Source organism: Podarcis vaucheri, assembly GCF_965113315.1.
Source record: "Podarcis vaucheri genome assembly, chromosome: 10".
NCBI lineage: Eukaryota > Metazoa > Chordata > Lepidosauria > Squamata > Lacertidae > Podarcis > Podarcis vaucheri.
This window is the reverse complement of record NC_138748.1, coordinates 39,263,505-39,279,011: the sequence shown is the minus strand read 5'-3', so window position 1 is coordinate 39,279,011 and position 15,507 is coordinate 39,263,505. Positions and strand designations below refer to the sequence as shown.

General features: G+C 41.1%; 1 protein-coding gene and 1 long non-coding RNA gene across 3 annotated transcripts in view; one reads left to right on the top strand and one right to left on the bottom strand.

Moving 5' to 3' along the window:
- CDK17 (cyclin dependent kinase 17) overlaps positions 1 to 15,507 on the top strand; it is a 71,159-nt gene that overhangs the window by 54,008 nt on the left and 1,644 nt on the right. For both annotated transcript variants that reach the window (XM_082240788.1, XM_082240789.1), the window contains exons 6-16: positions 363 to 419; positions 2,306 to 2,420; positions 3,271 to 3,365; positions 5,601 to 5,663; positions 8,455 to 8,578; positions 9,508 to 9,628; positions 10,745 to 10,842; positions 11,103 to 11,208; positions 13,125 to 13,167; positions 14,443 to 14,533; positions 15,086 to 15,163. In XM_082240788.1, the coding sequence (XP_082096914.1) occupies positions 363 to 419; positions 2,306 to 2,420; positions 3,271 to 3,365; positions 5,601 to 5,663; positions 8,455 to 8,578; positions 9,508 to 9,628; positions 10,745 to 10,842; positions 11,103 to 11,208; positions 13,125 to 13,167; positions 14,443 to 14,533; positions 15,086 to 15,163 (991 nt within the window). The remainder of the gene's footprint in view (positions 1 to 362; positions 420 to 2,305; positions 2,421 to 3,270; positions 3,366 to 5,600; positions 5,664 to 8,454; positions 8,579 to 9,507; positions 9,629 to 10,744; positions 10,843 to 11,102; positions 11,209 to 13,124; positions 13,168 to 14,442; positions 14,534 to 15,085; positions 15,164 to 15,507) is intronic.
- LOC309542192 lies at positions 2,428 to 8,445 on the bottom strand. Its single transcript, XR_014224140.1, has 3 exons — positions 6,911 to 8,445; positions 3,363 to 3,415; positions 2,428 to 2,829 (listed from the first exon to the last, which is right to left on the bottom strand). It is a non-coding gene; the product is annotated as an uncharacterized lncRNA (long non-coding RNA).

Sequence of the window (15,507 nt, the reverse complement as noted above, 5' to 3'; positions counted from 1 at the left end):
GCCAGTGCTTCTGCAAAGGTGGCAAGGGAAGGGGAGTTCTGATATTTGCTTATTCTTTCTTCCTGCTTCAGTTCCCCATTTGCCACATCTGTTGCTGTTCCAGGCAATCTTCTAACCCCCAGAAGCAGTTTTCAAAAGGATAAGTGGGCTGCATTGGGAAGATACAGGCAGGAAGTCCACTAAAGAAAGTGCAGCTCCAGGCCCTAGTTTTTATCCTGGTATAGACTATCCCAACCCTGCATGGACATGTTACTTCCTCAGTTTTGTTTTCCAATAGGTGAACAGTTCCTCATGAGTGTCTCACTAATTACAGTAGTTCTAAATGAATTTGCCTTTTGCCTCCCCCCCCCCCTTTATTACAGTCTGAAATCGGATTTGGGAAAATGGAAACTTACATAAAATTGGAAAAGCTTGGTGAGGTATGTATCCTATTCCACCCTACAACCCCCCAAGAGATGTGGGTCTTGTTATCAATAAATTAATACTCACATCAACGTTTTTTCAATGTGTAAGGTGTTTTATAATCTTGTTTTTTCTCTCACAAGAGTGACAGTGATAGATAGTGACTTGCTGAAACCAACTGAGTCTATGCAGGTCTACAACCAACATTATATCCACTGCCTTTCATTTATGTTTTTAAATCCTTGACTGTTTAGGATAAGCAATAGGGCAGGCTGGAAAACTAGTAACTGTGCCTGGTTTGTTAAAGGCATGATGGTTTTCCTTTGTAATAACTATGCCTAACAGCTGTCATGTTCAGCAGTGGTTATAAAGAGATGACTACTTGACAACAAATGAAAGCTTGAGACAGACATGACAGTTTCAATTGAGTCATCTGATTTGTGAGGGCATCTTCAGCATATAGAGATGTTATGTGGTCTGATTTCGCCTGGTTATACATTGCATGAGTTGCCCTAAGGGAACATTATATTACAAAATATATACTTCTTACACTAATGATATTTGCACTCTTGTATTTGCACCATTACACCTTAACACTGTTATTTTAGGCCCTAGTGATTCACAGATGAGGACTATTTGATTTTGTCATTCTTTGCATTTTTTTCAAGAATTAGTTTAAACATAATTTTTGGGTTATCTCAAACTAATTCCTTCTCAGAGTAAGCTCATTGAAATTAATGTGCCAGTTACTCGTGTCCATTAATTTTAGTCAGTCTACTCTTGAGTTGCACTAGCATTAGCTGCAACCCTATATGTTCAATCCCCCCCCCCAAGAAATGAAAAATAAGCATGTAAAGGAGATCTGGTACACTTGTTGCACTCACAGTTGCCTGACCATGGTTAAACAATCCCATGGTTAGCCCTTGATTGGCTCTTTTCCACCTCTGTTATTCAGAGTGAAAACTATCTCTACTTGCCCTAACCATGCTTAAGTGCTTGTTTGGCACAGATGTTGACCACAGTGCCAACTTAACCCCTTTTGAAACTCCATAAGGAGCTTACAGATGAGCTGAGATATAAGAAGGGAATGTATAATAAATGGAAGAAAGGCGAAATCATGAAGGAACAGTATACACGAGTAGTCAAATGTTGCAGAGAGAAGGTCAGGTGGGCCAAAGCTCAGAATGAACTCAAGCTTGCAAGGGAGGTTAAAAATGATTTCCAAAAGGTTTATTTGACTATCTTCAAAGCAAGAGGAGGAACCAGCAAGTGGTAGGTCTTCTGCATGGACAAGATGGAGAAATGTCCAGTTCTGGGCACCACAATGTAAGAAGGATATTTACAAGCTAGAATGTGTGCAGAGGAGAGGAATCAAGATATGATCAAGGGTCTGGAGACCAAGTTTTATGAGGAATGGTTGAGGGAGTCGGGTATGTTTAGCTTGATAAAGAGGAGACTGAGAATATATGATAGCCATCTTCAAATATCTAAAGGACTATCACATGGAGGATAGTGCAAGCTTGTTTTCTCCTGCTCCAAAGCCTGGGATCCAAACCAGTAGCTTTAAGTTAACAAGAAAGGTGACTAAACATCAGGAAGGCCTTTCTGACAGGAAGAGCCGTTCAACAGTGGAACAGATTTCCACAAAAGATGGTGGACTCTCTTTCCTTGGAAGTTTTTAAGCAGAATGGCTGTCTGTCATTTATGATTTAGTTGAGATTCCTGCATTGCAGAGGGTTGGACTAGATGGCCCCCAGGGTCCCTTCCAGCTCTACAAGTCCATGATTCTATGATTTTTAAAGTAAAAAATCAAAGTTTGGTTTGCTTTTTTTCTATAGCTGGAGAAGAACTCTAAAACAGTTTTTGTGAGTGCATGTATTTTGTCATTTTCCTCGCTATACAGGGCACCTATGCAACTGTATATAAGGGAAGAAGTAAGCTGACAGAAAACTTGGTAGCTTTGAAAGAAATCAGATTAGAACACGAAGAGGGGGCACCATGCACAGCCATTAGAGAAGGTAAGCTGATTTTCTTTTCTTTAATTGCATTTTATATGGTTCCACCAACTGGAACTCCAGTAGTATGACTTGTGTGTTGTGAAGAAATGCATCAAATCCTGAACCCGAGGGGAAAGGCTGTAGCGGAATGGCAGAACACTGTCTTTGCGTGCAGAAGATCCCAGGTTCGAAACCTGCCGTCCCCAGGCAGGGCTGGGAAAGAACCTTGCCTGAAACCCTGGAGACTTACCTCAAGCCCGTAGATCAACTTGAATTCATGTGACAGAGAATTCTGCGCCCTGCCCGTATATTTCTTTGCCAGAAATGCATCTTGTGACATTCCCAGCAGTTATAAATGATGAAGCATCCTGTCTTTTTGCTTGCTTGCCCAAGTGTCAGACATGAGAAAGAACTCCTCTTGAGCATAACCCTGTCATAGTAAAATAGTGTGTTATCTTGGTGTGACAGCAAATCTAAACCATGTCCCGCCCCCACCTGAAATATATGGCATTTTTCATCCTATATTTTTTCTCTCCTCTCCCTCATGACTTCCATATGCCCCCTTTTGATCATCACCAAGATAGTTCCCTGGGGCTAAGCCTCTGCTTTTCAAGCCCCTACAGAAAAAAGTGTGCCTAACCCACTCACTCAGAGAAAACTCTGGGCCTTCGGATCCTTTGATTTCACCTGCAGAACATAATTGTATTTCTGCCTGGATCTGTAGCACATGAACTAAAATAATGGTGTGTAAAAAAATTATATATTTCCAGACAGAGCTGTCCACTATCCATTTGACACGCTAATATCTGTACACTTCAATTTTTCCATTTATTTACCAGTCCTGGCTATTAATTCTGTTCTCCTTTTGCAGTGTCATTGTTAAAAGATCTAAAACATGCAAATATCGTTACGCTACATGATATTGTTCATACAGACAAATCATTAACTCTGGTCTTTGAGTACCTGGTAAGTTGTTTTCTTTCCCACTCAAATTTCTTGTTTGAATTTGTTTAACCCTAGAGAAATATCATGATACTGTTTCAGTATATGTGAATTGTGGGAGGCAGCGGCGTTAATTAATTCATTCCGTTACCACAATTTCTTGTATGAATTGTAGTAACGTTGCTTTTTTTTTGCTACAAAACTCTTTAATTTGAGTGTAGATTCAGGTAGGTGGCCGTGTTGGTCTGACGCAGTCGAAATATATATAAAAATAAAAAAATTGTCCAGTAGCACCTTAGAGACCAACTAAGTTTATTCTTGGTATAAGCTTTTGTGTGCATGCACACTTCTTCAGATACTTAGTTGGTCTCTAAGGTGCTACTGAACAATTTATTTTATATATATATAATTTGAGTGTGTTATACTTAATGCGTTTGTCTTCTAAAGTTTTGTATGTACAGCAGATGTACATCTTCCTCATATTCTGTTACAGAAACAGAGAGATCTATTTTACATCTTAAAATAGCCCAAATGTTTTCTTTTTGAAAGCCAGTTGTTTTGTGCTCTTTGTTTTCAGGATTCCAGCTGTTGTGTCAACTACTTTCCCCCACCACCACCATGGGGGGGGGCAAGGAACAATGCTGTTTCAGCACTACCTTAAGCTATTTATAGTATGACTTACCTTATTACATTGTGCTGGCACTGTTAAAAAAGAATATACAGCCAATCCACTCTCATGTTTGGGTGCCTAATTGGCATGCTAGAAAATGCAGTTGTTCTATATTAGAGAAGTTGGGCAATTAATCATATATTTGCTATGAGGACAAGGTGGAGACCTTCTAAAACGCAGTCTCTGTGCTGCTTCAGTGTCTGTGGTTACAACAAAAGATAAGCCTGAGGAGACAGGGTGATTCATAGGGTCTGCAACCTGGGGCAGAAAAGGATAGGAAAGGGACTATCATTAATAGGATTCGGTGATACAGCTTTGAGATTGTTTCAGGATCCATTTTTGTGCTTAAATTGTTCATATTTCAGTAGCAAGCAACCAGGAGTACTTCCCGCTCCCCCAGCCTTTTCTGAGTTTGACCTAATGACTTTCATCCATAGTTTTCTGCAGTTATCGGTCCTGCAAAGTATTGTTTTGTGCTAGCTCATCAGTGTCTTTCTGGAGCAACTCAGTTTTGATTTCAACTAGTTTTGGGTATACATACTTTATTCTACCCCTTCCCCTATGCTCCATCTTGAACTTTTTGTGTCTGCTGCAAACACGCACAATTATTTAATTTGTTCATACAGTTCAGATCAGGCATAGGCAAACTTGGCCCTCCAGATGTTTTGGGACTACAACTCCCATCATCCCTAGCTAACAGGACCAGTGGTCAGGGATGATGGGAGTTGTAGTCCCAAAACATCTGGAGGGCCGAGTTTGCCTATGCCTGGTTCAGATTATAAGGATGCACAGAGAGGTATTTTAGCTACTTCCCTCAAAAGTTTTACCTTCAAAGGTTCACCAAAGTCTGAACATAAGCATTTCCTAGGAGTAGTTTTAAAGCTGAACTGACAATTGATAAAAAAGAGTTGATTAATCATCTGCCTCTTTGCTGATGCAGTATATAATCTTGTGTTTGTTTGTGTGTGTGTCCCAAATCCTTTTTGACTATTGAAATGCTGAAAATGCTAAATGAATTTTGTAACAAATAGAAGGCAGTATTGTGAGAGGTGAAAGCTTTCGTCAACATTTTCCTTCTTTTCTTGCTTTAGGGGAGACCAAAATTCCTCAAAAGTGTTTCTGTTCACTGTCTATAATTTACCCTCTCATTCAAAACTGGTCCTACTAAGCTTCAGTTGAGTAATCTACCAATTAATGGTTCCAGTTTTAATCTGACGATATTCCTGATATAGATTGGCAGGGTTGTAGCTATCTTCCCTGAGCCTTTTAGATTGTGCGGCTTAGATTCTAAACTCTGAAAACCAAAAAGGCCTTTTCCAAAGAGCCTCACACTTTCAGGCAATGTGCAACGACTGTCAGAGCATTGAGGCACAGCATCACCCGAGGTCATAGTGATGGATGAAGCTGCCCACCTGTCAGATTTGGCCCACCAGGAGCAGGGAAATAAACACCTGGTCCATCAGCCAGAATAGGCACCTCCCTCTTCTCTAAAGAAATAAAGAAAGAAACACTTTAAGGAGTAGCAATAAATAAACATAACTTTGTATCCCTATTGTAGATAACTTAACACCTTATTTTTGTTTTCACAGGACAAAGATTTAAAGCAGTATATGGATGATTGTGGTAACATTATGAGTATGCACAATGTAAAGGTAAGTCATAGTCACTATATTCCAACCATTTTGCTCTTTTTCATAATTGGTGCTCCTTAATATTTATATATTTTTCAGTGTATGTGAGAGGGGGTGTTCCTATTTGAGTAATTTCCCCTTCAGAAAGCAGGTTTAATTAGTAAACCACTGTGAAATTTGCATAGAAGCACTTTGCTTTATTGAAGAGAACCTCTTAACTGGCAAGTATTCAAGTTACATAGTTTTGCGTGTAATTGCTTGCCTTTCAGTGGACCAAACATTTCGTGTTTCTCAAGCAAGAGCTTGTTTACTTGATGACTGGTGGAGTAAATGTGGATGACCCTATAGCGTGCCAGAATGACATGAAATTTGGCTATTTTAAGTGTTCCAGTTGATTTTAAGCCCAAATTATTATAACATTGCTGGACCCTTCCTTTCATAGATCCTTTTATTTTATTCGGTGTAGCAATCCTCCCATATTTTTTTAACCCATCTGATTTAGATCTCAAAATAATTTCCGTTGGGAGGAAAAAACTGGACCTTTTAACCTTGGGGTGCGGACTGGTTTATCCAAGGGTTGAATGAGCAGCAAATAACTTTTAAAAACCGAGGCTGCTGCTAATATTTTGTAAGGGGCTTGGATTGATAACCTAAAGCCTTTCCATGGCATATGCAGTCATACCTTGGATCTCGAATGCCTTAGCTCCCAAACAAATCCGCTCCCAAACAATGGAAACCCGGAAGTGAGTGATCCAGTTTTTGAACGATTTTCAGAAGCCAAACATCCAGCGCGGCTTCCGTGGCTTCTGATTGGCTGCAGGAGCTTCCTGCAGTCAATCAGAAGCTGTGCTTTGGTTTCCGAACATTTTGGGAGTCGAACACACTTCCGGAATGAATTCCATTCGACTTCCAAGGTACGACTGTATAGGAGCATTTGAAAGAGGCAACCTACCCACCCAACACTCATGACTGTACGTCAGATGAAATAAAATCATTGTTTTTTAACACATGCAGGTTAACAATGAGCTGAAGTAGTCTACAGGCCATATATTTGGCCCTTGCAGCTTATTCAGGACTTTTAAAAAATCTGAATCCATTATTATTATTATTATTATTATTATTATTATTATTATTATTATGCCACTCTATACCTGCAGGTCTCAGGGTGGCTCACGTGATATAATCACAATATTAAAACACAAAATGCATGATCAAAATAAAAACAACAGCAACCCAATTTAAAAGGGCATTGTCAGTCAGCCAAAGACCTGGCTAAAGAGGAATGTTTTTGCCTGGCGCCTAAAGGCGTATATCTTTATAATCTTTGTCTGCTGAAGAGCTACTGTGTCCACCTGCTTGCATCCTTCCCTGTCTCTTCAGTTTGGGCCAGGACTGTAGCATAGTGGTGGGGCATCTACTCAGTCTGCAGAAGGTCCCAGGTTCAATCTTTGACATCTCCAGGTATTGTTAAGGGCCCACTGATCACCCCACAAGGCTATCACAAAGGTGGTGCTGTGACTAAAACATGGAGTTGATATGTAGGAAAGCCAGGTTCAAGGCCCTGCTCAGACCTGCAGTTCCCTCTGCCTAATCTACCTTTTTCATAGGGGAGTAATGGGAGGATAAAATAAAAATCCATGTATGCTGCCCTGAGCTCCTGGGGACAAGGGCAAGATTCAGTGACAGAGAGTGCTCTGCAAATGATTAATAGCTGCTGTTCTACAGCAGTCATCTTCTCAGAGCGGGATTTTTACCTTCGTCTCTCGATGCAAAAAATACCCACAGTGTGGGTGTAGATTGGGGACACGAAAACACTGATACTGAATATTCATGGAGGCAAGCAAATGTAGGCTTCCGATTGGACATCGTGCTCTCCTCATCCCCGGCATTGAGGAATTAATGCGAAGAAGGGTAGCCCAATGTGGTTTGGTAATGAAATCCTTAAAAGAGAGCCAAAGAGAATAACAGTTGTCCAAACGTTTTTTGAGGGAAAAACAGTTTGCAAAGCCACGAAAAAAGCACCACAACCTTTTTTGGGGTTTGCTGTTGTTCAAAAACCATTTCCCAAACTGTTCCACGGCAGAATTCAGCAGTGAAATGTGTGGCAATGTGCCAAGGCATTGTGTGCGCATTTCTCAGTCAGCTGATGAATAATAATAAGCTGGAGTGTGCTTGTTTCTTGTATGAAGAAATAGCTCTATGAGGACACTTTTGTCTTTAGCCAAGAACCTGCAGCAGCAGCAGCAGCAGCAGCAGCAGACATCTGCTCAGGCATAGAAACACACACAGAAAAAGAAAATATGGAGGATATCAAAGGGTTGATTCAAGAGGCAAACTTAGGCAACAGGGGAAGGAACATAAGGAAACAGGCACGGGGCTATTGTGGTATCTAAATTGAAGTTCTCATGATGGGGAAATTATGACAAATGTGATTAAAGATACATTGATATGCAGAGCTGCCTTTCATTTGCTTTAGCATGTCGCTGGGTTAACCTGCAATCTCCTTTTCACTGCATTTGAAATAGAAGACTGCAGTGTAAGGGAAGGTAATTGGAGGCAGCAATGAGAGAGGGGTATTTTTAAAGAATTCACTTGAGTGATAAGGATAAGCTTGCTAATAACAATTAAGGTAGCTGGTACCTGAAAACAGGTTGCCGTTATAGAAGAATTTCTCTTTGTTTTCAGTGTACATGTTGCTTTTGGAGACTGGCAGTTACGATCAGATAATCAACCATGCAGTGGTTCCTTATCAGTTCTGAAAGTTTAATTTTGAATTAAGCTTTCTCTCTCTCTCTCCTCTTTCCTTTTATAGTTATTTTTATACCAGATTCTACGTGGTTTGGCATACTGTCACAGGAGAAAAGTGCTACATCGAGATCTGAAACCACAAAATCTACTAATTAATGAAAGAGGAGAATTAAAACTAGCAGACTTTGGTATGGAGTGAATGGTTTGCTTCATTGAGGGTGGTGGTGGGGAAATGTGCACTCTTTGGAATACCTCTCATATAATCACGTGCAATTAATTGTGCATATATGCTCGGATGTCCACAGTGCACAGACTCTAAGAACATAAGAACAACTTGCTGGGTCCAGCATCCTGTTGGCCAACCAGATGCCAGTGGGAAACCCCCAAGCACCCCTAAGCTTTAGTTTAGTTGGGTTAAGCGGCTCTTCCTGCTGTGTCAGAGAAACTTGGGGGCTACATAGCTCCTATGGTTTTAAAGTTTGCCAGAGCTCTATCCTGCTGTTCAGTAGCACAGGGGCTGCACAGTTATTGGGAGCCTCAAAAACCACCCTTTGGAAGCATTAATATAATAATCATAATCATAATCATAATAATTTATTATTTATACTCCGCCCACCTGGCTGGGTCCCCCCAGCCACTCTGGGCTGCTTCCAACAAAACACTAAAATGGAATAACCTATTAAACATTAAAAGCTTCCCTAAACATTAAGGGAATTAAGCATTAAGTCACTCCTCAGAGCTATGATTATTTCCCTGTCCTTGGGTACAGAGCAGAAAAGCACTTACAAGCATGCGTATTTCAGCAAGTTGTATAAATTTGTCTAACCTCCCATTCAGATGCTGCTGACCTACAAACTCCATCCTCTCTGGCCGTTGGCCATGCTGGCTGGGGGTGATGGATGTTTGGACTTTAATAGCCCCTGGACGGCCACGTGTCCCCCACCCTTGCTCTGATTCTTCTACTTAGTGTGTTCAGCAGTATCTTCTGAACCACACAGAATGTCTGTAGAAGCACAGATGAAAGCACAGATGATATCTATACAGTGCAATGTAATATGAAATGCCAGGAGGCTTCAGAAGAGCTACAGGAAACTAATGTGACACTTTCTCATTGAAGGTTTGGCTAGAGCAAAATCTGTCCCTACGAAGACCTATTCCAATGAGGTGGTCACATTATGGTATAGGCCGCCTGATGTTCTCCTTGGATCTTCCGAATATTCAACGCAAATTGACATGTGGTATGTCTTTCTCAGTTACTAACCCATGTTTGCTTTCAGTGAAATTATGTCTCCTACATGTGAATACGAAACTCAGTAATATTGCAGAGTGTTCTTAAACATTTCAAAGCACTTCTTTAGTTTACAGCAGCGGTGGAGGGAGGCAGGCAAAGAACAGAAAAATATATTTTAACCTGGGTTTAGTTGTAGCAAATTACTTAAGAAATCAACTCTGCAAAGGTTTCATAACCAGACACTGGAGAGACCTGTCAGGAGTAAGCATGGACCAATGGTACCAAATAGTATGGGAAACAGGCCTACTAGAAAAATTAACTAACAAACTGAAACTGACTCGGGGACAAACAGAAGAAGACGCCTTCACCCCGGTATGGCTCCCCTTTATCACATACACAGCCCAACAGGACAGTGACAATAATCCACCAACAGCATACAAATCAATATGGCTAACCTGATCCAAAACACCCACCCACCTCACCCACACACAAAAACAAAGATCACCACAGCCAATCACAAGCAAACAATCACACCCTAGGCCAAACCCAACCTCTCTCACCACCAAAGGAACACAAGTGAACAACACAAGCAACGCTGACACCAAACTCTACATACATTAAACATAATAGAAACACCGCCACCCGACCCCACCCCTATCCATCCTCCCTCTCTCCACCCCCCCCCTCTTTTTTCTTTTTTCTTTTGTTCTCCCCCTAATGCCTCAACAAATGAAACGGATTTGTAAAAATGTTACATGGGGAAAAAAATACGAGGCACTACACTTCTGTAAAACAAGAAAATCCTGAATAAAATATATATTTTTTTAAAAAACAACTCTGCAAAGGTTTGCCTATTTAGGAACTCTAAATGTCAGTAGTGAGACTGATTGAGATCCATCAGGTGGAGAAAAGTCCATGCATGCAATTTTTGCCAATTGGTTCTTCTGGAAGAAAGAGAATGCAGTACCTTATTTTATATTATTGTTGTTTTGCTCTTACTGCCATGTCTAGCGCTATATGGGTAGGTCAAGAAAGCCAAGTTGCATTTAAGTACAACTAGACTGGAAACCAGAATGGAAACATCAGTTTTTTGAACTGTCATTTAATTTTTTTCTGTCTGTAGGGGAGTTGGATGCATATTTTTTGAAATGGCATCTGGAAGACCTCTATTTCCCGGGTCAACTGTTGAAGACGAATTGCACTTAATTTTCAGACTTCTAGGTAAATAGATTTTGCTTAGCTTACAGTTATGGGGTTATCATGCTTTTTAAGAGGATTTCTGAAAGTGTTCCATAAAGAGAGGTACTTTTATTTTTTGCAAATTAATCTACAATTTTATTGAATTTAACCAAAATTTAGTTGCTTGCTTACCATCTCTTCTTTGTTGCTGGGTGGGGGAACTTTGGGTTCAGATGCTATGTTTAATTGCTTGCATTTTGTTAGTCCATGTATGGGTGTGATTTGTTTTTCTTTCCATTTAGGAACTCCATCACAAGAAACGTGGCCAGGCATTACTTCCAGTGATGAATTTAGGAACTACAACTTTCCCAAATACAAGCCACAGCCTTTAATCAACCATGCTCCAAGGTACTACAGTTATTTTATGTTGTGTTTGGAGACACTGGAACATGTTAACAAATCTGTCTGAGTACACAGCATGAAAATATCAATTTAGAATCTAAAGCTAATTCTTCCCCAATGGACTAGAGCACTTGGATTAGCCGTAGTAGGTAGGTAGTAAATTTGTAAAATATCCGCCTTCTAATGAACTGGCAGTGACTGTGAAATATGGCAAATTCCATATTAGGAATCATTAAGAAAGTAATTGAAAATTAAACTGTCGATGTCATAATGTCGTTATATAAATCCATTATGTAACCACATTTGGAATATTGTGTACAGTTTTGGTTGCCTTACCTTAACAAGATACCTTAACAAGGAGAGACGCGGGTGGTGCTGTGGGTTAAACCACAGAACCTAGGACTTGCCGATCAGAAGGTCAGCAGTTCGAATCCCCGCGACGGGGTGAGCTCCCGTTGCTCGGTCCCTGCTCCTGCCCACCTAGCAGTTCAAAAGCACATCAAAGTGCAAGTAGATAAATAGGTACTGTTTCAGCAGGAAGGTAAACAGTGTTTCCGTGTGCTGCTCTGGTTTGCCAGAAGTGGCTTAGTCATGCTGGCCACATGACCCAAAAGCTGTACGCCGGCTCCCTCGGCCAATAGAGTGAGATGTGTACCGCAACCCCAGAGTCGGCCACGACTGGGCCTAATGGTCAGGGGTCCCTTTACCTTTACCTTAACAAGGATAGCTTGGAGTTGGAAAAGGTTCAGAAAAGGACAACTAAAATGATCAAGAGGGCGGAGCGACGCCGCTCTGAAGAAAGGTGGCAGCATTCATGGTGCTTTTTACTTTAGAGAAAAGGTGAGTAAGGAAAGGCGACATGATAAAGATTTATAAAAATGATGCATGGTGTGAAGAAAGTGAATAGAGAAAACTTTTCCTGCCTGTTTCATAACGCTAGAACTCCAGGAGATCCAGTGAAGCCGAATGTGGGAAGTTTCAGATAGAAGAAAGTGCTTTATTTAAACACAGCACCTACTGAAAGCTAGGGCGCTTGCTCCAACAGGAGGCAGTGATGGCCACCAACTTAGATGGCTTTAAATGATTGGACAAATTCATGGAAGAGAAGGCTATCAATGGCTATTACAACCATGATGGCTGCACTCTGTCTCCCCAGCTAGAGGCAGTCGTGCTTCTGAAAACCTGGAGGCCACAGGAGGGGAGAGGGCTCTTGTACTCCGATCCTGCTTGGGGGTTCCCCACAGGCATCTGTTGGCTACTGGAAGAGCAGGATGCTGGACTTGGCCTGATCCAGCAGGCTTTTGCCATGTTCTTATGTTCCCAAATCATAACAAATACTTTTTTGTCCCTTATGATAAAGTGGGAATGAACTCGTTTCTAGAACTTAAGCTTTATTGACTTTAAGACGAAGCATGTAATGGAATGTGCTTTATGTTTCCTGGTTTTTCTCATTTTTCCTGGTTTTTCGTATTTGCCTTACAATGTTTCGTAACATTTCCTGGTTTTTCGTATTTGCCTTACACAAGTGTGTGGAGACAGAGTCTAAGCACAGGCTGAAGGTAGCCTTATATAATAATGCAATTTGTTTTTTAAAAAATCTGCCCAACATACCTTGATGGCAGCCACACTTATCATATGCCCATTCATCCTGCCGTTAGCTTTAGAGTTAAAAACAATGTACTGCATGGGCATATTGGCAGAGGAGCATTGTTAGTGGAGTTGCATAATTAGGGTCTCATAGTCCTTGTTTGTGTATGATTTGTTTTTTATTATAGCTCCACTTCTTGAGTGATTTGAAATTTGCAGCGCTCTCTCTCCACTGAAAACACATACACATCACTTCAGTTATTAGATTCTACTTGAAGCAGTGTTTTAGGAATGCATAACTATTACATGCTAAACTTTGTTTTGTTTGTTTCCAGGCTTGACTCAGAAGGAATTGAACTGATAGTAAGATTTCTTCAAGTAAGCTGCTTTTCATTTTTTATTTTTTTTACTCTTTAGACATCTGTACTGAGCTTTTCAGATGAACACTGAAAATTGAGTTCCGTGGGTTACTTGGTGGATGATAAGAGTACAAAATTGTATGTGTGATCAGTTCAAACATGGGCAAGAACACTGGCCAATCAAATAAAAAAAATTAAAAATTGGTTTAATTGACAAGGGTTCTTTGCCCCTTGTTAGAAACACTTTTGTGCAGTGGTGGTGGCCTCCCTTCAAATTTTAGCTGCTCAGTGTTGAGATGATGTGTGGAGTCAGTAATAGGCTGGAAAAGAACCAATGAACATGATGGAAGTACTGTGTGTAGGTGTTTCATCTGACTTGGGAGTCAGGGATGCACTCCCTCTACATGACTGTTTGTTTGTTTGTTTGTTTGTTTGTTTGTTTGTTTAGCTTTGGGTACATTCAAATAAGGGACGCGAGTGGCGCTGTGGGTAAATCCTCAGCGCCTAGGGCTTGCCGATCGCATGGTCGGCGGTTCGAATCCCCGCGGCGGGGTGAGCTCCCGTCTTTCGGTCCCAGCTCCTGCCCACCTAACAGTTCGAAAGCACCCTTAAGTGCAAGTAGATAAATAGGCACTGCTTTCTAGCGGGAAGGTAAACGGCGTTTCCGTGTGCTGTGCTGGTGCTGGCTCGCCAGAGCAGCTTCGTCACGCTGGCCACGTGACCCAGAAGTGTCTCTCCAGACAGCGCTGGCCCCCGGCCTCTTGAGCGAGATGAGCACGCAACCCTAGAGTCGGACACAACTGGCCCGTACGGGCAGGGGTACCTTTACCCTTTACCTTTACATTCAAATTTGGCTTTCTCTTTGAAAGCTTAGGTGGCTTCTCTGATGTGAAGCATCTTTGACTTGCTACTGGTGTACCAGCTGAAGCCCTTACTAGACATGTTACAGAGGTAGTGTAGCTGTGGTTATCCACACATTGGTAGTATCTCATTTATGTTGTGGTCCTATAACCTGGGAGAAAAGCACATTGAACTTCTTTGGACTTGCTTCTGCAGAAACATGTTTAGGATTGTAGTATTAGAGCTGCATTGGTCCTAAGCTTGAAGATTGCTTCATTTGGTAAAAGAAATACTGCAGAAATACTGAATGGACTAAAGAGGACACAGCTTACCTACCACACTTGAAAGAACTGCACTAGCTATTAGTCTGTTTTTGAGTACCACTCAAAGAGTTTGCATTTAAATCCCTACTCAAAGCATGTGTGCAAAAAAAATAATCTGTTTGCTTTAACAGTATGAATCAAAGAAAAGGATTTCAGCAGAAGAAGCTATGAAGCATGCATATTTTAGAAGTCTTGGAACAAGGATACATGCTCTGCCAGAAAGTAAGCAGACCGCTCTTGTCATTGATGTTAGTTGGCCATTTGTTTGAGTGAGGTGACAGCTTACTTCTCTTGTTTCTGAATGTTCCTTGGATGATTGTTCCTTAAACCACTAACATCTCTTAAGGCAGCACTGAGTCAAAAAGTTGTGTCTACTAGATTCTGGTAGAGTAGGACTTCATAGTTGTTGACACCTCACCCAAACTTTAGACAGAACTTTCTCTCACATATGCGATCCTTGCATCTATCAGGGTCAATAAAGCTTAGGCTCTTAGGTCTCCCTGCTCTTATCCGGCTGCATTTGAAGGCAGCAATGGGGGAAATATCTATTATTCCTTTCTCCCCATCATTTTTTGATTCCCTTTCATAATCTTTTCAGTGTTAGGAGCACCATTAGTAGTTCTAGAGCTCCCCTAAAATTCCTTCATCCCCCCCCCCCAGTATTTGCTTCTTTCTAACTCCATGTGGCAGTCATTGTGGTTTCTGAGCACAGTGTATGTTTCTAGAAATGAGGCTCTTAAGTGGGGAAAAAGACACTTCTTTATATTGTTTCAGGTGTGTCAATATTCACTCTGAAAGAGATTCAGCTTCAGAAAGATCCTGGCTTTCGAAACTCCACTTATCCAGAGACGGGTACGTAAGCGTCAAAGAATTTTTGTTGTTGTTTTTCAGGTCTGCAGTAGCTGGAGGGCTAGGAAACTGTAAAATCGACACCTTGTAAACGAATACTTGGAATTACTTGGATTCCTCAATCGCATGGTGTGTTTTTTAGCGTTGTGAAAGTACAGAGTTTTTGCTTACGAATTAAGCTTGGAGATGCCTGTGCAGGTTCATTTCACAAAGAAGTGATAGGGTTGCTATAGGGATAAAGCCATACAGAAACTGCATCGCTTCTTTGCACGTCTGTTGCGATGCACAAGCGTTCTGGCATCATGTGCTGCAGTGGTTGGTAGGAGCCATAAACTTTGCTCAGATTC